At 38.1% G+C, this 20,110-nt stretch overlaps 1 protein-coding gene across 2 annotated transcripts in view; it reads right to left on the bottom strand.

The window, feature by feature from the left end:
* The window catches only part of smchd1.L (structural maintenance of chromosomes flexible hinge domain containing 1 L homeolog), an 89,347-nt gene that overhangs the window by 59,100 nt on the left and 10,137 nt on the right, over positions 1–20,110 (bottom strand). For both annotated transcript variants that reach the window (XM_018267926.2, XM_018267925.2), the window contains exons 2-13: positions 17,934–18,009; positions 16,828–16,989; positions 15,564–15,646; positions 15,334–15,464; positions 14,282–14,396; positions 12,500–12,619; positions 10,900–11,063; positions 9,213–9,306; positions 8,343–8,553; positions 6,244–6,361; positions 4,948–5,131; positions 3,644–3,841 (exon numbers count right to left, since the gene is read on the bottom strand). In XM_018267926.2, the coding sequence (XP_018123415.1) occupies positions 3,644–3,841; positions 4,948–5,131; positions 6,244–6,361; positions 8,343–8,553; positions 9,213–9,306; positions 10,900–11,063; positions 12,500–12,619; positions 14,282–14,396; positions 15,334–15,464; positions 15,564–15,646; positions 16,828–16,989; positions 17,934–18,009 (1,656 nt within the window). The remainder of the gene's footprint in view (positions 1–3,643; positions 3,842–4,947; positions 5,132–6,243; positions 6,362–8,342; positions 8,554–9,212; positions 9,307–10,899; positions 11,064–12,499; positions 12,620–14,281; positions 14,397–15,333; positions 15,465–15,563; positions 15,647–16,827; positions 16,990–17,933; positions 18,010–20,110) is intronic.

A 20,110-nucleotide genomic window follows, 5' to 3' on the forward strand; every position in this document is an offset into this window, starting at 1 on the left:
TTTACATCTTGCACCACTGGTGGTAGGTGGACCAGACTCTGATAATCCTTCTGTGTCAGGATCTAGGTCTCAAGAGCCACGTCGTCAAATTGAGGTTTGTTGGGCTTGGGTGCTGGAATGGGCCTTGGGTTAGAAGGTCTGGAAGTGGAGGCAAAGTCCAGGGTTTTGCCACTGATAGGTTGATGAGGTCTGTAAACCAGGAGTGCCGGGCCACCTTGGTGCAATCAGTATGAGAGTGGTCTTTTCTTGTTGCAGCTTAGGAGTGGAAGAAGCGGGAAGGCGTACGCCACATGAAATTGCCTGGTGGCTGTTAAGAGTATCTGCGGCTAGGGCTAAGGGATCCCTGTAGCGAGCCAGAAAGCACCTTCCAATTTTGCGGAGAGATGGGTGGTCTGCGGGTTAGGTGGATCTCTTGGAGTAGGGATTTCTGTTTCAAATTGCCAGGATGTTCCGCTGGAGTTCTCTGAGGTGGAATTGGGTGAATGGCACTGCTTATATGGTGGAGACCATGACCCCCAGCACTTTCATGCAAAACTTGGTGGTGTTAAGTGCACTCACCAATGCTCGAAGGTGAATTCCTTCTGTGTCTGTGTGTCAAACTGCATGCCGAGAAACATTATAGATTGGCTGGGCATCAGATTTAATACCCAGCCTAGTTCCTGCAGTTTGTCCATGGTCACTTTGTGCGATCGCTGGGCCTCCAAAAAGGAAGGTGCCTTGATTAGTAGGTCGTCTAGGTATGGAAAGATGGAGACTCCCACACCATGGATCTCTGCTGTGGCCATGATCTTGGTAAAGACACGAGGAGCGGACGTTAGACCAAAGGGAAGGCTTTTGAATGGTTAGTGGTGATTTTGGAATGCAAATCACAAACATTTCTGATGAAGAGGGAAAATGGGAACACATAGGTATGCATCCTTTATGTCGAGGGAAATCAAACTGTCCCGGGGCCATCGATGCATTGACCGATCTGAGGGACTCAATCTTGAATCGCCTTAGGCAAATTAATTTGTCCAGTTCCTTGAGGTCCAGTATGGGGCGGGCTGAAACATCCTTTTTGCGTACTACAAAAAGGTTTGAATAGTATCCTTTGAAACACTCAGGTGTAATCACCTTTGAGAGAAGGAGGTTGGAAATGACACTTAGGAATGCCATGCGCTTGCCTGGCTCCTGCATAAGTCTGGACATGAAAAAACAAATGGGGGGAATATGTGAGGAGAACTCCAGGTGATAGCCTTGAGTTACCACTTTGTGAATCCAGGAATCTTGAATGAGCGTGAGCCACACCTCGGCGAAATTACTTAGCTTTCCCCCTACTTGTGTTCGGCCTGACAGTGGGATGTCATGCCTAGGTAGTCTTGTCCCCGGACTTAGAAGAAGTGTGTTTTCGGTTTGCCAGGGTGGCATTTGCTTATTTCTGAAGCGTCCTCGAGCCCCAAAGGACTGTCTTGGGGGGGGGATGATCCCCCTACTCTTGGTTTGGGGGCCAAGAAAAAAAATTACTCATACGAAAGGAGGAGCATGCTTTTGGTTGTGGTAACAGGGTACACTTGCCCCCTGTAGCCTGACTGTTTTATCCAAATCGTGGCCGTAAAGGAGCCTACCTTTAAAGGGAATAGAAGTCAGAGATTTTTTGGAAGAAAGGTCTGCTGACCATAGTTTCATCCAGAGGGACCTGAGGGCCGCCACTGCAAGTGCCGATGATCTGCTGACCAGTTGAGTAACATCTAGTGAAGCTTCATACTTATAATCGTTTGCTTCTTTGATCTATGAGGCCCATTGAGAAAGCTTATGGTAAGGTGCACCAGAAGTGATGGTGTTGAGGAGAGAATCAGACCAGGACTGGATTGCCCTGATGACCCATGCCATGGCTAAAACAGGGTGTAGGGAAGTGCCAGATGCTGAGAAAATGGAGTGCAGAAGCTCTCTATTTTTTTGTCCATAGAATCCCTAAAGGAGGAAGCATCGGAGGACTGGTAGTGCCGTATTCTTGGAGAGCCGAGATACTGTAGGGTCCACTGAGGGTGGGAATGACCATTTTTCTGTAAGCTCAGCAGGGAAGGGATATAACTTCTGGAAAAGACAGTTGGCTTGAAAACGTCTCTCTGGTTTGTCCCATTCTTGTTGGATGATTTGGTCCAACTGTGAGTGAGAAGTGAATCCTGAGGACATCTTGCTGTAACATTGAAATAGTACTTTAGAAGAGTCGGAAGAAACTTCCAGTTCCTGAAGATGAAGGGTCTCTAATAGGAAATCAGGGAATTCACAGTCTCCGAGGAGAGTCTGGCTGACTCCTCGTCTTCTTGGTCTTAAGTAGAAGATAGCTAATCCTCACCCCCCCCACGAGTCTGGCAGGGGTGGAGAAGAAAATCTGGGAGGAGTATCACGGGAGGGGGGATGCTCTGCGTTTAGAGGCCCTCCCCTTAGGGTGGTCTAAGTGGGAGAGGAGTTTGTCTACAGATTGTGCCAATCTTGGTATCCCTGTGGCTACTTGTGATGTCCAATCAGGGGGTGCAGGGGGGAATATGCCCCTTAAAGAAGGCCTATGAGCAGTAGGGTAAGGCCCCTTAGCTAGGAGTCTGGCTGAGCTGAGCACAAACGCGGTTTAACAGGCAGGGAAAGTGGCAGCCTAAACCCCCGTGCCTGTGAAGCGTAGCGCAGAGGTCAATAAAGTCTTTGCACGGAAGACCTGCTGGGAAGACTCGTGATCCTGTGTAGGTGCGCATCCAAAATAGTGGGCGGAACTGACGAGGAGCAATTGTGTTTGCGCGAGGTTACAAGCGTGCAAAAAAGAGATGGCGCCACCTTTAAACCAAGCTGCACAGTAAGGCATGGCCACCCCCCTGGGGGGGGTGCAGTGGTACTGACCAGTGTATTAGCCGCTGTCTTCTGTCACCTGGCCAGTCCACTCTCCTACTGGAATGGAAAGGACATTTCAGTCAGGATGGTTGGTCTGTGAACACAGCACTTACCAGACCCCAGAGACAGTCCCACGCTGGAGAATTGCTGCAGGGATTTTCTACTCAGTGTAGAAGTTCTGGGCATCCCCTGTTTCAGTTTAGCTGACCAGTAAGAAAAACACTACGAACCAATAAAATATACGTTACATTCTCCTGAGGACACAACAAAAACTGGGCTGAGCTCCGCCTGCGGGGGGTATAACCAGTGGAGGAGGAGTCAGTTTTTTCCTTGTTGTATCCTGCCTCCTAGTGGTACCAGCTGTACCCCACTGTCCCTGTGTCCCCCAAGCTGACTTGGAGAAATGAACATTTAACATTCTTACAGTAATGGCTGTAACATTACATTATGTAATCACCAGCCTATCATCATTTCCTATATATATATATATATATATATATATATATATATATATATATATATACATATATATATATCGCTCTCTCTCTCTAGGAAGGTTTCCAAAAAGTTGTTTTTTTTAGATCTGGCATTTGATATGAATGGCCTTATCAGGATTTATTTTAAACAATTACTTTTCAAAAGCAAGAAGAAGTGGAATGACATGGCAATAAGCAGTCAATAAATCAGCACATTCATCAAACACTCTAGCTGTATACCTAGGATGCACATTGTTTGGTTTTTTTAAATGCCTTAGTTTAGAAAAATTGTGTTCAAATATGCTTACCAATTGTCCAGTTTTATACTTCTTCCTATCCCATTCTATAGCAGAGTAAGTAGCCCAAGGACTTTGCATTCGTTTTGAGGCAACATCCGTACGACTAATGGTTCCTTTGAAGCCAATATATTTTATCTGCTTATCATATTTCTCATGACAGTCCTTTACCCAAAGTGCAAACTCCCTGTCTATTTTCATTCGCTGCTCCTGTAAAAGTCAGAAAAAAAACTTTAATGCACGGAATCAAGTAGACATTTTAAGTGTTTAGCGGATAGTGAGGTTATATTAGTATCATGTTTTAACAGTAAGTCAACAAAAATAATGGTAAATATGATGTAGCACAGTTGCTATGACAAAACAAATAAACCATGAAGAGACCCTATTTTTAGAACCTATTAAAATCTGATAACAGTTTAAAGGGTTGTTCACCTTTGCGTTAAATTTTAGTATGATGTATTCTGAGACCATTTGCAATTGATTTTCATTTTTTATTATTTGTGGTTTTTGAGTTATTTATCTTTTTATTCAGCAGCTCTTTTATTTGCTATTTTAGCAATCTGGTTGCTAGGGTCCAAATTCTCCTATCAACCATGCATTGATTTGAATAAGAGACTGCAATATGAATAGGAGAGGGCCTGAATAGAAAAATGAGTAATAAAAAGTAGCAATAACAATAAATGTTTAGCCTTACAGACTGTTTTTAGATGGGATCAGTGACCCCCATTTAAAAGCTGGAAAAAGTCAGAAGAAAAAGGCAAATAATTAAAAATAACTATAAACAATTTTTTAATGCCAATTGAAAAGTTACTTAGAATTGCCCATTCTACTAAACGTTAAGTTACAGGTGAACCACCCCTTTAACATGGTAAGTTATTAGACATATTGGTAAAACCACCAGCCCATGTGTAAAACAGGCAACCTCTTGGGGAAATGGTCATTTGAACTATTTTAAAAGACAAAATCAGTGGCTTTACTGATCAATTTGTTACTCTGTTTGTTTGGCCATTTTTGCTCTATCAGTGCAGATTTGCATGTCTGCAACAGTAAAGACGTTTTTACAGTTTACATTTAATACAAGAATAACCACTAGATAAGGATTTAAAATGCAGTTCAGTTAGTGTCACAAAAAACATTTTCTAAATAAAACAGCCTAGACAAAGACAAAAATAAAAACACTTCCTTTTTGCTTTTTTGCCAATACTTTACTGCTGCAATAGAACCATATAACTAAGCTGCACTATTTAAAAAAAACACACACGTACCACCACAATTAAAACGGAACAAAAAACAAATAAAACCCATGAAACACATACCTGGCCATTAATAATTCTAGTAAAGAGTGTGTTTTTGTCTTGCAACTTTAGTCCTAGATCTAAAAATGTAAGCTTATTTGTGCTGACTTCAAATCTGTCGTTTGTAAAAAGAACACCAGAAATTCTGTTGTAGCACTCTGGGGGGCACAAGCCTCTTTTCTTCGGTGGAGCACACCAGTCAAAACTAAGTAAAATAAGTAAAAAAACAATCAGTCATTAAAACCACAAGTTGCACTTCTACAGTACATACAACACCTCGCTGAAATTAAACATATAGTATCTCTATAATATTTAATGGAGAATGCTGCAAATTCATACGTTTTGGATTCAGCTGAATAACAAATGAGCAAAAAAAATTGTTTTGACACTGTGATTTTAGAAGATGTTGTTGCCCCATGAATGGAGTGAATAGTTGTGAGTAATATTAAAGGTGATCATCATACGTATCTAATGAGAATCATCTTATTCCCATTGTACACATAAGGTGTACCACTGAAGCACATTCTCTTAATTATATATACCGTAATTATGCTGAATGCCAGTTATTGGTGCTGAATGCCAGTTATTGGTGCATTGCCAGTGCACTCATAGCCTAATAGCAGCATATTTACAACAAAGCATAGGATTATATAAATCTGTCTGCAGAGAATTGACTCTGTGTAGAGGGAAAATGTACAGTTCAGCTTTATATATTCCAGGTGAGTGGAGAAAGCAGCTACAGAGGTGCACCTTTTTAAAGGGGTGGTTCACCTTTCTTTAAGTAAACTTTTAGTATATAATAGAATGGGCAATTCTAAGCAACTTTTTTTTTTTATTGGTTTTCATTTTTTTTTTTTTTTTATAGTTTTATAATTAATTGCCTTTTTCTTCTGACTCCAGCTTTCAAATGAGCTTTGCTGACCCCATCTAAAAAACCAAATGCTCTGTAAGGCTACAAATTTATAGTTATTGCTCCTTTTTATTACTCACATTTCTATTCAGGCCTCTCCTACTCATATTCCATTCTCTTATTCAAATCAATGCATGATTGCTAGGGTAATTTGGACCCTAGCTACCAGATTATTTATAATGCCAATACTAAAAGTTAACGCAAAAAAGATGAACAAGCCCTTAAAGTAACTAAAAGATTGTACGACCCACCACAAGCACCCTGTGGAATAAATTCATATAAGCAAATTCAGCTTGATTCAGTTCTTCTCTGTTTTACAAGTGCAATTTCTTTCTTTTGTTCCAGAAAATAATGTTTTAAATATTTATTCTACAAAAATGCCATTCATATCGTATAAGAACACTTACTCCTCAACAGTAGTATAAGGAATTAATCTTCCATTCCAAAAACACTCAAATATTGGCCTTTTGCCACGTGCTTCCTTTTCTATTATGAAGCAGTCATCATCATCTGCATCGTTATTTCCTTGAAAAGACAAGAAAAAATATTTCTGGGTAGATCATACTAAAATATTGGTGAGATGAGACCATTATTTACTAACATTTTTAGAATAATAATCCTCCTACAAACAGAGTTGGCAGAATACAAAAGAAACCCTAATCAGAATGATTTTAGTGCAAATGTCCAAATTACTGTACGAGTATTGAGGGCTCATAGGTTCTGACTAATGTCCAGTTTTAATGCATCTATGAGAAACAGGGACTATTGCTTGTGGCCCTGAGGCCAGTAAAAAAGAAGTCTAAAAGAGGTTAATACCACTGTGATAATGCATTGAGTTTTCAATGCAACATGAAGCAACAAAGGAAACTAGTGTATAAGGTACATTATGATAGCTTACCACCATGTACGATGGGCCCGGGTGCACACGCCCCAGACTTTCAGCAGAGGGAGCAAACACCAGGAAACATCAAAAAGGCTGGCACATGCTGAACCACACCAGGTAGAGAAGCAGAAGCCAGATGATAAAAGTTAAACATTTACATTTTATTTCCATAATTAAAAGCAAAGGCCTTTGCTTTTAATTATGCAAAATAAAATGTTTGGCTTGTGCCAGCCTTTTGGATGTTTGCTGGCAAGGCAACAAAACTATATGGCACACTCACATGGTCCTCAAAATACATGGAAACAAGAACCAGACACACAAACAATAAACGAACAAGTACTCGGAGGACAGAAATAGCCAGGCCATTATTTCTAATATTCACAGACTCCCTTTTTTGGTATTGCACAAACAAATTGGAGGCAGGTTTATATAATTCCAGTGTTCAGAATGGACTCCTAGGAATTAAAACTAGAAGAAAGTAGCAAAACAACAACTACTGTTTGGGAAAGTTGCAACACGCGTAAATATTAGAACTTCTAGAGCATCTGGGAATGCATGCCAATGGCACCACAAAACAATACATTATCCTTGCCAAGAAATCAGTAGAAAGTTAGGCCTAAGCATTTCAGTAACTGGTGAGCACAAATTTAAGTTGAAATAGGGGTATGGAAAACCCCTATATGTAATAATAGGCACAAAGCGCAGTAACCCACAGCAACCAATAAGATATTTTCTTTTACACAGGTGACTAGTAACTGAAGCATACTATGGGTATGGGTAAATACTATATGCTATGGGTAAATAGACCTGTAGCAAAGTTTGCACCATTTATTACATAACCCCCTTATTTACTGTATACCCTTAACAGGTAGGCCAATACTTGGAGGAGGGCATAATTGCATTAGTTAAGATTAGAAGCATTTCAGTGAAGTGGTCAGATTCTTTACCAGATTTAATAGATATTTTAAGACATGGGTGCCTTTTTTAAAATATAATGTAATGCAAGGGTACTAGTATTAAAATCAGCAGAGCAAAGTTGATGGATTAGTCCAGTTGACATTTTGCAAATTAAATTCCCATTCTTACACAAACTGCTAGATAACAATAATATAATTTTGTATATGCCATGTATGATGCATATTTTATTAGGGGCAGATTTATCAATGGTCGAATTTCGAAGTAAAAAAAACTTCAAGATTCAACCATCAAATTAAAAAACGTCAAAATTCGGTCGAATAAAAAATCGTTCTATTGAACGATTTTAGCGATCGATTGAAGGCTTTTTATTCTACCTCTAAAGACGGTCCCCATAGTAGAAGGTTGTAGAAGGTCCCCATAGGCGAACATAGCACTTCGGAAGGTTTAATTTGGCGAAGTATTGAAGTCGAAGTTTTTTTTAAAGAGGCAGTACTTCGATTATCGAATGGTCGAATATTCGAACGATTTTTACTTCGAATAAAAGTAAATTCAAAGTCATAGTATTCTATTCGATGGTTGAAGTATCCAAAAAATTACTGAATTTCGAATTTTTTTCGAATTCCCTCAAATTCACTTTGACCCTTAGTAAATCTGCCCCTTAGTGTTTACATAGATGGTAACTGAAAGATCCCCAAACCAACATACTTGATGAAGCATATGGATCTTCTGGATAGGTTTCTTGGTCATACAAAAATGGATGGTAACGTATTACACCTTCTACAACACCTTCACCTTCAACAAGGGCTTTAAATTCAAATGTATCAGCTGTGGTATTGATATAAAGTGTTTGCATGTCATCTCTGAGCTCTCTTAGGCTGACAATCTTTGGTGACTTTCCCCTTTCAAACATAGAGATCTGTAATATTAAATACATTTGTCATAGAACAATCTATGTGGTTTTAAACTTTTAACAATAACAAAAAAACTGGCAAAAGTAATTCAGGAGAAACAACAAAAAGGGACAACGATATGTGTTTTAAATAACCCACAGCAGCCCTGCATACAAATATTCTACAGAAAATTACCAACATTTAACGGCATAGAATACATAATGTAAAACAAAAACAAACAAAAAATCTAAGATTAAGAGATTGATGGATTCTGGATTTAAAGAAAGGTAAAAAATATTTCTAACAAGAAGGGCTAGACAGGCCAGAATTCATACAGATCCCTCTCTCCCATTTCATTAACAGCTGACTGGATCAGTTTGGGATGGAAGGGGCTGGTTGGAAATTTTAACATATGAATTATCTGAGTTTGTGCTTCAATAATGACTGAAAACTGAGTGCAAAGCACCATTAGTAACTGGAAGGAGAAACGGTTTGATTTTGGAAAAAAATTAATTATTTCATTGAGGTTAACTAATATTCTACTCTGTCTACAACATTACAAAAAATCCACAAATTGGTTTAATTCACTGAAGATCTAGATTACAGTTTAAAATGCCACTTTGAGATCAGCTGAAAATAAATAGTTAGATGCGTTCATGCAAGTATACATACAAATATGATTTACCTCAATGTCAAGATTAGTGAGTGCCTGTGCACTGATTTTACTTTTATTCAAAACATTTCCTCTAGGCCCATGGATGTAGTAATGGTAGATATGCCTGAAAGAAAAAAGGCTGTTTAGAAATAGGATGAATAACATTGAAGAGAAAAAAGAGCTGACCCATCCAGCTGCACCCTCCCATCCATTAGTTCCGAGACATTCAAGTTCTGAACGAATCGAAATTGACTTCAGGTCTTTGTTACCTCAAGCTTTCACTTGCTCAACCGTACACTATATGGGAGGGATCCTGAAGTGGGTGAAGGGGTTGGCATGATGTTGCATGGTGTACCTCATAGACATTTAGCTGGATCAATGCGATAACTGTTAAGCTTTATTTGATCACCACTGACCAACCGTCACTTTTAGTGATACAAGTGCAACTAGCACATTACCCCTCGAACCCATTGTTACCTAGTCAATCAGCCTCCTATACGTAACCTCAATTTAAATGTTGCTATCTAGACCTTGCTTTTAATGATTTATTAAAGGTTAGGTTTTATTATTAACTTCACTTGAGTCTCAGAACTAATGGATGGGAGGGTGCAGCTGGATGGGTCCGTTTTTTTTCCTCTTCAATGTTATACATATTAATTATTTGACCCTGTACACCATCCCTTGTGTTTGATGGGTGGTGCTCCCCAACAATCTATTTTTTGTCTTAGAAATAGAATGAAACTATGTCTCTAGAATCCAGACAAACACTTTTAAATGATAACTTTTGGTATGTAGCCCGCATGTCTTGCAGTTCCTTTATCAAAAAAACCCCCATGCTATAGTAATCGTTTCTAGTTCTGTCATTGCTGACCCACATTTCCTCTGCTCAATTCATGGCTGCTCTGTATCTACCCAAATTATTAACTCAGTTCAGGTATGTCTGCGCCCAAATAATTTTCTCCTGGGTCAAGCACACATTTTATCAGTGCAGCAGTCATCAATCTCTACGATGCCCTACATTGTCTGTTCCATTTTCCTGTTTGGCTATCAATATGCCATTCCCCTGACTTAAACGTCTTTGACATCCTACAACCACTTCAAGAACTGATATACACAGTTCTCCTATTCAATCAACGCTGTCCGCTTTTTCCAATGCATCGAATTCCATAGTAACAGCAGCCATTTTTGATCATATTTAACCAAATGCTATGTAAAGCTACAAATGTATAAAACATGAAAACCAATTGCATATTGTCTCAGTATATCACTCTCTAGAGAGATCATAAAAATTAACTCAAAAGTGAACAGCCCCTTTAACCTTACACTTAGTAAATCTTTAGACAGTACTATATGAGAAATGTTAGCTGTGCATGGGCAATAAATACATTGCAGAATTTTTTTTTGGGAGGGCTAAATTGTGCAATGGTAGCTGCTCCTTCAATCAAAGACAAAAGCAGAAACACTACAGGTCCTGTGGAGTATATAATAACAAAAATGCTACATGCCAATTGTCATGGAATTTATGCTATCTTGTATTCACGGTATACATTTATATCATGTGGCTGACCCAGTACCAACTGTTACAGGGTTTATGCTACAGCCATAAGAGGCACAGGTGTTATTCCTACATCCTAGTGTCACTTTTGTTTTTAAACAAAAACATACTAGAATAGGTTACATAAATGGGCTATTCATTAAGACGTCTCTTTATACTCACGCTAACTGCCTGCTCCATAAATGATAATAGTTCTTTAAAAACTGTACATGTACAGACTGAACACCAGTTATAACCACAGCTGTAAAATTCTTTTTTTCATGTTCTTCCATGATTAGATTGTGAAGAAAACGTTCATCTTCTGTCACGTGTGTAGAATCAGCAGGCTATGAAAATGAGAAATGGGAGAAAAAACAGGAATATATGCACTAGATTAAAAGGTATTGGATGTATTATATATAAAATTGTTGGCACTTATGCTCGAAGGTACAGTAATGTAATTTTCTAGAAGTCCTATAATTCAAACAATTGTATACAAATTGCAACTGAAAGCAGTTCCTGTGTCTCCTTTGCTTTTCCCATATGTTTGAATGAATACAGAAAGACTAAACTAAAAATCAGCTAACCTCTAGCTAAAACTGCAGCTCCCACAATACCCTGAATGTTTTTTGTATTCTCCCTTTCTTATATGTTATTAGTAGAACATGCTATGCATTATATGATGGGGCATAACTATATGGACCTAGGACCCCTAGAAAAACAGCTGGTCCTTATTAGATCCCTTAGGTGTTTGGTACCTAAAAAGGACCATACATTAGGGCAGTGTATGAGGCAGAGAGAAACTGCTTTCATTTTAAGTTAACTGAGCCTGTTGGCCTGTAATATAAACTGATGCTACAGGGCTGAATATGAAATTCTGATGCTAGTTGCACTGGTTTCTGTGCTGCCATGTAGTAATTATCTATATTAATTACTCATCAGTCTTATAATGTGACATTTCTATTCTATGTATACTGTATATTGTGAGTTGGTCCCTAAGCTCAGTAAGTGACAGCAGCACAGAGCATGTACAGTGAATCATCAGAAAGGAAGATGGGGAGCTTCTGGGGCATCTTTGGAGACACAGATCTTCATGGCTAAACGGCTGTGGTTGCCTTGGGCTGGTACTTCTTTAGTTAAGCTTTAGTTCTCCTTTAATATGACTAATTATCAAAAATATAAGGTATCTGGGGTTGCTATACTGTATGGGGCACTGCCAGTTTTTTATGTATGGCTATTAGTGTAAGAAACTAGCATTGCTACAACACATATTTTGATAAACTAATAATGACATGTAGTTGTGTTTATACATATGGCCTGTAGATGTCACTGTGCTCATACTTATACTGTGCATAGTTCCTGGTAGCTTAAAAGTGAAAGCTTACTGTTGTGTAATGGCTGCATGAGTCTGCTAATAAAGCACTGTTATACTCTACTCATCCTCGGCTACCCAAAACATAACAGTAGTTTTCCAAAGTAAACTAAACACATAACTGCAATGGCCAAAGAGCATTGCTCCAATAGATGGCCCAAACGAAAAGGATCTCCTCTAAACAACTCCTTTGTACAACTTGGAACTATCTACTCACTATGAGAAGATTCATCACAAATAAATTTTCAGTTTGGACAGACTGACTGTGACCCTATAGGACAACAGAATGGTCAATTGAAACTGCTTTCTTGAGGTGGCATACATGTCCAGACAGTCAGTAGGTATGGCAGAATTTGGCATTACATACCAAATAAATCTAGGCATGTATGGTCAACATATAAAAATTATTACCTTTCTATTTCTGATAAAACCACTGTAAATGTCTTCTTTGTTTATTTCTTTCTTCTCAAAATCTTCTTTAGAAAGCACAAATTCATGAACATCTTGTGAATCTGCATTTTTAGTTATGATCTTTAAAAAAAAAAAAAAAAAAAAGGGGAGTTAAGAATGATTATTTAAGAAAATATACCTTTCACTAGAGTTATTTTTTAATAAATGATGATATAGCCAAATACTGTTTTTTTAATAAACAATATTTGATATTTTTGAATGCATTTTCCATGCATCTTTTTTGCTTGAAGCCCCGTTCATTTCTCAGCAGCCTGGGCACCTGATTCAGTGCCTGTGACAAAATTCGTGCTTGCCACCCCCAAAATATGTGAAAAAATTTGTAACTTTAAGAACAATTGAAACTTTTTAAATACTGTATATTGGAAGGTTTCTTAGAATTACAACTTTTTCATTATACCAAGAAAAGTGTTTTTGGTTGACATCCCCTTTAAAGGACCAGTAACATGAAAAATGTAAATGTTTTATATGCATTTAAATATAAAGTATTGTTAACCTGCACTTGTAAAAACCTGCTGATTTGCTTCATATAATAGCTACAATTTATATTAATATGCTGCAGTGTTGCCAATGGGGACAACCATTTAAGCTAAAGAGGGCAACTGGGAACAAATTTATATAGCAGAGAACAAAAAAGTTTGATACAATGGTTATAGGCTAAAGTCACATTAGGCTGTTTTTCCGACTGTGCTATAACACAAGTAGCGAAAGTTTGCTTTTATCTTGGCCTTGACCTGTGTGGCGATACACAGAGGGGATATCTGCGCGGATACATGAAAGTATGCATTTTTGTGCTACTATCCACACAGTGTAGCTATGCACAGCCAACGGTGCAACAGTCAACAGAGCTACAGGAAGGTGCATTGACAGCAGATCAGATTTCCTCTACCTGCATATGTAGGAGGATAACTGGCTCCATGTGCCACTAACCTTAAACTAAAAGATAAAACAGGGCTCAAATGTCATTCACATCTCTCGAAAATATAAAAATAACCTGTCTCTCGAATGTGCTGCTAAGAAAGTTTATTTGTAGGTGCTCTGTCAACAAATACATAATTTAAATGAAAAAACAAACAAAAAACTTTTGAAATATTATTCTGCCTTTGATTTAAAACCATTCCCATGGCTTTTTTTTTCTTTCACTTATTTACCTACTGTATATATCTTCAGTAAGACACAAAAGTTTAGGTACACAGAAAATCTTGTTTATTGAGCCATGCTGCTTGCTCTGTGAAGCTAAAATTAATATGCGTTATAATTCTAGCTCAGCCACCTTGAGAAATTACAACACTGGAGTCTCATTGCTTTGCATACACAAGAAAAATAGTAGATAATAAAACATGATTAAAACAAAGATGCCTAAAGGTGGTCATACACGGGCCCAATAAAAGCTGCCAACAGACAGAGTCGGCAGCTTATTGGCCTATGTGTGTGGCCTTCGACGGGCTTCCCTGATCGATATCTGGCCAAATGTGGATCGAGCAAGGGTAAAAATCCTGTCGGATCGCGGACCGCATCTATTCGTTGATGCAGTCCCGCAATCCAACCGACTATATTGCTTTCCTTATGATCCGATCGTTTCCATTCGTTTCATTATGATTTCACTATTGTGAATTTTTTTCAGAAAAAAGTTCTCCACCTCAAATGAAAGGGTCAAATTCAACACAATAACTAAATGTAACATTATTGGCATAAATCAGCAATCACACACACAAAAACACTTACACGGGCTGATTGACCAACAAAGAAAACTGCCTGCTTGCCACCGACACCAAAGTAGGAGATATCACTATTCAAGCTGCGTGGTACATGTGGAGGTCGGACATAGATTCCGTCTTCACTAATAAAACAAAAATGAGATGATCACATGGAAGAAAATAAACAGGAAAGATGTACATGTATAAAAGAAACCCAATCCTCTTTCAATGGCAATACTTCAAATGCTGTTTTTTACCCCCACTATTAACTGCTGTAGCACCATATCAACATCTTTTAGCCCAGGTATTCCTCTTCAGACTTAGATTTACACATGGGAGGTGGCCATCCCATAAGTCAGATATTTCGGACCTGTACTGTGCATTCATGAGTATGTGCTAGTGAGTCTGGGAAAGTTAAAATGGCAGCATGCTCCAGTCAGGAGCCCTGTGGCATGCTGGCAGTGGGTTGGGTCTGGGAAGATCATAAACAAGACTTTCACAGAATGTGGTCAGGGCAGATCAGGGAAGTGATAGTGTTCACGGAGCATTGTTTTTTCATTGTTGCCCAATTTTACTTGTTAGCAGGGCCCACAAACCAGAGGACTGACGTGACTGAAGGGGTAATAATCAGCAAGGCGAATGCCTTGCTTACCTAGTTGTATGAGGCCACATGTTTACTGATGGTGATCCTGTTCCTTTATATTCTTTGCTCACTTAGACTGTATGCTGAAACAGTTGATTGATATGTGTTTTGATGCATTTGGCATGCGTTTAATACATGCACGTTTAAATGCCCACATTTAAGGGAACTAATTAGTCCTGTTAAGCTTGGTTCAGAGACTTTCATTAGGTGCTTAAGTTCTGCATTAAAGTCTCAAAATTGGCAATTCACTTTAAACAGCAATAACCTAAATGCCATGATGCTATTTCAGACATGCGATTATCACTTGAAAACACAGTTAATAGCTATTTCAAAAATGCCCAGTGTGCCATAACCCAAAACATGATCGAAAAGCATAAAAAAAGCAAATAAACAGTTGATATCAATAATAGAATCAAAACAATTCAAATAATCCCAACCTTAAGGCAGCAGCACCCCTTGTAAACTTTGAAAGTCGGTATATAGCCCAGTTTTTAAGCTGTGTTGAGTTCATTCCTTTTCCATTATCAATAACAACAACGGCTGGTTTTCCCTGAGTCTCATCAAAAAGCTGTTAAAGGAAATCATTTGTGAATATTAACAACTTAAGTATGTAACAAGATATTATTAAACATATTCTATTACATGTTCTAAAAAGAAAATGTCTCACCAGTCTTATCTGTATGTTTCGGATACCTGCATTCTGGGCAGTGGCTGACAATGAGTTGTCTATTAGCTCAGCCAGGGCAAATGCTTAATAAAAAAATAAATAAAAATAAGATAACTGTAATAATGATTAAGGGGGGAAAAAAAACAATCAATGCAAAAAACTAGATAGATATATAGAACTCACACACATTCATTTACATTGATAGACCCACTTGATCCTGACCCTCACCTGTTAGTAAATCAGCCCCTTAGACTTGTGCATGTGCAGTAGAATAAAATTTGAATAAGTTAGTCTAAAGATGCTCAAATATTAAGGGTAATGTCATACTGAGATCCGGGGAGATTTAGTCGCCCGGCGACTAATCTCCTCTTCTCTGGGGCGACTAATCTCCCCGAACTGCTTCCCCCTGTCTTCCGCCTGCTAGAATGAAAAAACGGCTGCGGCAAGGCACTCGCGGCACTTCGTTTTCCGAAGTTGCCCAAAGTTTCCTGGTGAGGCAACTTTGGAAAACAAAGTGCAGAGAGTGCCATGACGTAGAAATTAGATTCACAGCATATTGAGTTTTTTTTAAATGTCAGTTCCTAGTAGTTTTGGTACCCTTTCAGTGTGATACCATCTTATTGAGGGGATTACACCTGCCTAAAAATGGTTTCAGTAGTGAAAATTCACAATGTTTATTCATATGTGCAAACTAGACACACACCGGGGGCATATATAATCAGTGAGCAAATTTGCTCCTGGGCTGTAACAGGTCAACCATTCAGATAATTGTTTTCAGTGCTAAACCAGCAGCTGGCTAAAAAAAATCTAATCGCTTATTGGATGCTATGGGTTACTGCCCAGGTGCACCAGTGTTTGTAAATGAGCCCCTCACTGAGTCTAAGGGCTTCATGCTTTACCTAACCTGCTTAAAACATTGGAAATATTCAAATAAATTACCCATGTAGAATAAAATACTACATAACTTAATAATATCCATTAAAGAGAAAGAAAACGGTAAACAGAACTATGATAACATTGAGCTCGTTATGGAAAGCTACAGTATATGTACTGTATAGTATTTCCCTGTTGTCCTTCGAGACCTGAACAATGCTAGGTAATGCTTAATATACAACTTTGTAAGTATTCAGATAATGTAAATATGCATCCTGATGTTAAATTGTCATATAGCTAAATGTTATGCACCACACAGGATGGAAATATTAAACTTTTAAAACTTAATTACTTAAATTAAAAAAAAAAAAAAAAAAAAAAAAAAACTTACGTAGGGGATTTTGTCCTTCACTAGCATAATATTCATACATTCCACTTTTGACCAGTGTATCATAATGTGGCAAAAAGTCAATTTTTTCTTTGGTTGGAGAAAACAGCAATTGGTCGGGTGATTTAAGAAGATATAAAGTGATGCCATCTTGGACAATCAGATCTACAGAACACAAGTGGACATAAGACATGCATATAAAAAAGCCATTTCTACACAGCCTGCATTAAACAATGAGATATCTAGTAGATCACAACATTTAGTAGTGCTTAAACTGCTTGGGTTGAAAATGGGTCATCTTCTGCACTGTAGTCTATGAACACCACTGTGCTTAAAGGAGAAGGAAATGCATGATTACAAAACAGTCCCAAAATGTTTCCAATTACCCCCTGTCCTGAAACGCTGGGTTAGATATTCTCCACGTGCCTTTTAGAAGCGATGATTTCAAGATAATTTCACAAGGAAATCCATTGAGAGAAAGGCTTCTAATAAGCAGATCTTAACATACTGTGAAATACTTTGAGCTGCATTTGTATTTTAACTTTCTCCTTTAAGTATATTAGTTCTTCCCCATTATTAAAAAATAATAATACTCAAATAATACTCAAGCAGCAACTTTGCTACTGCACTCTGCATGTGCCCCCTTGTCATTCCTGATGATGGCAGGAGGGATAAGGGACTTAAAGTGATTTGACAAGTTCCTTGAACATGTGAGTAATATTGGAACAATTTAAGCAGCAAATTGTTTCTGTTTAAAAATGCCCCATGCTGCCCCCAGCCCAGCAATCCCTGCAGTTCGGTAAAGAGAGGGGCAGACACTGAATGGTTTTCAACAGTAGCGCATGGCTGGAGGCGGCACCTTCCTTCCATGGGCCAAATACAAATGAAAACACTGCTGAAGTTTGTGGAAGGATTGTGCTGCCTCCAGCACAATGTTACTCACAGAATCATAAACGTTGTTTAAGTGTCATCTGAATGAACTAATGCTGGGCTTGGGTTTTTAAAAAGAAAAATACTGAAACATTCTTTTGGATTTTATAGGAGCATGTGAGTATCGCTTTGATTTAAGATCAAGTCACTTAATTTGAGTGATAATAGCAAAAACTTACCAAAGTTTGTATGTGTGATTGGTTTCCTATTTGTAGTGGTAATCACAAACTGTTCATCTGGGCTGATGCCACAAGCCTTCAGTAATAAAGAATAAAATAAGATATTATTGAAAAAAAGACTTAGAACATTTGTTATAATCTTATTTATACTTAACAAAAAAATAACAATAAAACTTGGAGAATCTGAGGGGAAAAACTATGGAGAAAATAAAAATTTGATATAGGCTTTCTATCATGGAATAAGAAAGTTTCTAAATATAACTATTTACAAATTCTGTACCCATTCTGAAATCAAATTACTCTTCACTCTCAGCAGTCTGTCTCTTTTCATTCTCTCTACATGCTGAACTAAAGGGCACCCGTCATCTTAAACGGTTTCCCTCATTCTGGCTAGGAGAAACAAAAGTTTATTACAAAAAAAAAAAAAAGCCGCTGCCCGCTCCAGGGCAGTGTGGTTGGCCATGCTAGGGCACACACATGTGCATAATGAGCGAGTGCCACAACTCTCTCACTATGTGCAATGTAAGCTTGTGAGGCACATCGATAGCGCCTACATCAATAATAGTAATTAGGGAGATTAACTCATTATGTGCATGAGCTATACAACATGGCTGTACGTCCCGGCGGACTGGCGGGTTTGTTTTTAACAAACCATTGTTTCCCCCAACTGATGTGTGGGCCCACCACTCTTGTGGGGGGAAACAAATACATGTGACAGGTCCCTTAAAGGGCCAGAATTTGATAGACCAGGGGGGGGGGCTTCTTTTCCTAAAAGATGTATTAGTAACTGAAAGCACTAATGGAGTAGTTCTACAATACTATCAAGTGAGCAGTCTGATTATTCAGATGGGCAGAACTGTGATTTTGGGATAAACCAATGGCAGATTGAAGCTCAACTATTTTGAAATGCCCCTGGTGCATGCAATTGATCTTACCCAATGATTTGTGATATTTGAGTGGTAAGATAGAATGAGAGCTCAACTAACAAATGTTTTTTCAAGCAAAATGTAGTTGTTGATCTACTCCAGATGCGAGAACAGTTCCTGTAAAGCTTTATTGCATTGTGTTAAAAATAAACACCACAAGATATACAGTGCTACTGCATATGCGGACCCAATGAACACCCAATCAAAGAAACTTCTACTTTATAAGATATTCATATTTTTTGTATGCATGACAACAGAACTGCTCGAAACAAAATCATCTGGGCATGCCAATACCAAATATATATACTATCACGGAGATTTCTGACTTGTATAGATCAATAACCTTCAGAAGTATGAAAAGGATTTTCAAAGTACCCCACATGATATAAGCATACTTTAGGTTAAAAAGCCAAAACAAAGAAAAATAAACACAACAAACGATATATATATATATATATATATATATATATATATATATATATATATATATATATATATATATATATATATATATATATATATATATATATATATATATATATATAATATATATATATATATATATAAAAATATAAAAGACATCATGCCACCAAATTAAAAGGGGTTATTCAAGAAAGCCTAACCATAAATGTTGCCCATCCGACAGAATGTAGAAACCCAATAAAACAAATATATGTAGTTGCCACTAGGTGGAGCATGTGCACAAGGAACTCAAAGTCTGGATTAAGATGTGTGCACTAGTCAGGTCAAGTAAAAAACAGTGTACTGAGTTCGGCCCGAAGCTGCCCAACCCGCGGGTATCAGGCATGCCCGCACATCATTAGTAAGCGCATCCATTATGGAGCCTGCAATCTTATAAACAAGGATTTTCTTGGGCTATTATATTTAAGAGTACAACTGTTCTTCTTCCAATGTGGTATACTGAATACATTGCTCCAGATGCCAAACAGGAGAAACTGATCAAAGTCTGACAAACAGAAACACCTACCACTGCTTTACCATAACCAATAAAAAAACTGGACACACAAGTAGGAAACCATTCCAACAGCCCTCACCCCGGCATAAATGATTTAAGAATCTTGGCTCTTAAAGTGACACAAAAAAATAAACACTTTTCAAAATATGAATGTACATCAAAAGTTACCTATAGGTCGTGTTGACCGTTTTGTGCCGATAGTTCTGCTTTTGTAAGTAATTGTTACTTGGAGTTCCTAAACCTGACAGTTTTGCCAACCTGACTGTCCCTTCTCA

The sequence above is a fragment of the Xenopus laevis genome, chromosome 6L (assembly GCF_017654675.1).
Source record: "Xenopus laevis strain J_2021 chromosome 6L, Xenopus_laevis_v10.1, whole genome shotgun sequence".
Lineage (NCBI taxonomy): Eukaryota > Metazoa > Chordata > Amphibia > Anura > Pipidae > Xenopus > Xenopus laevis.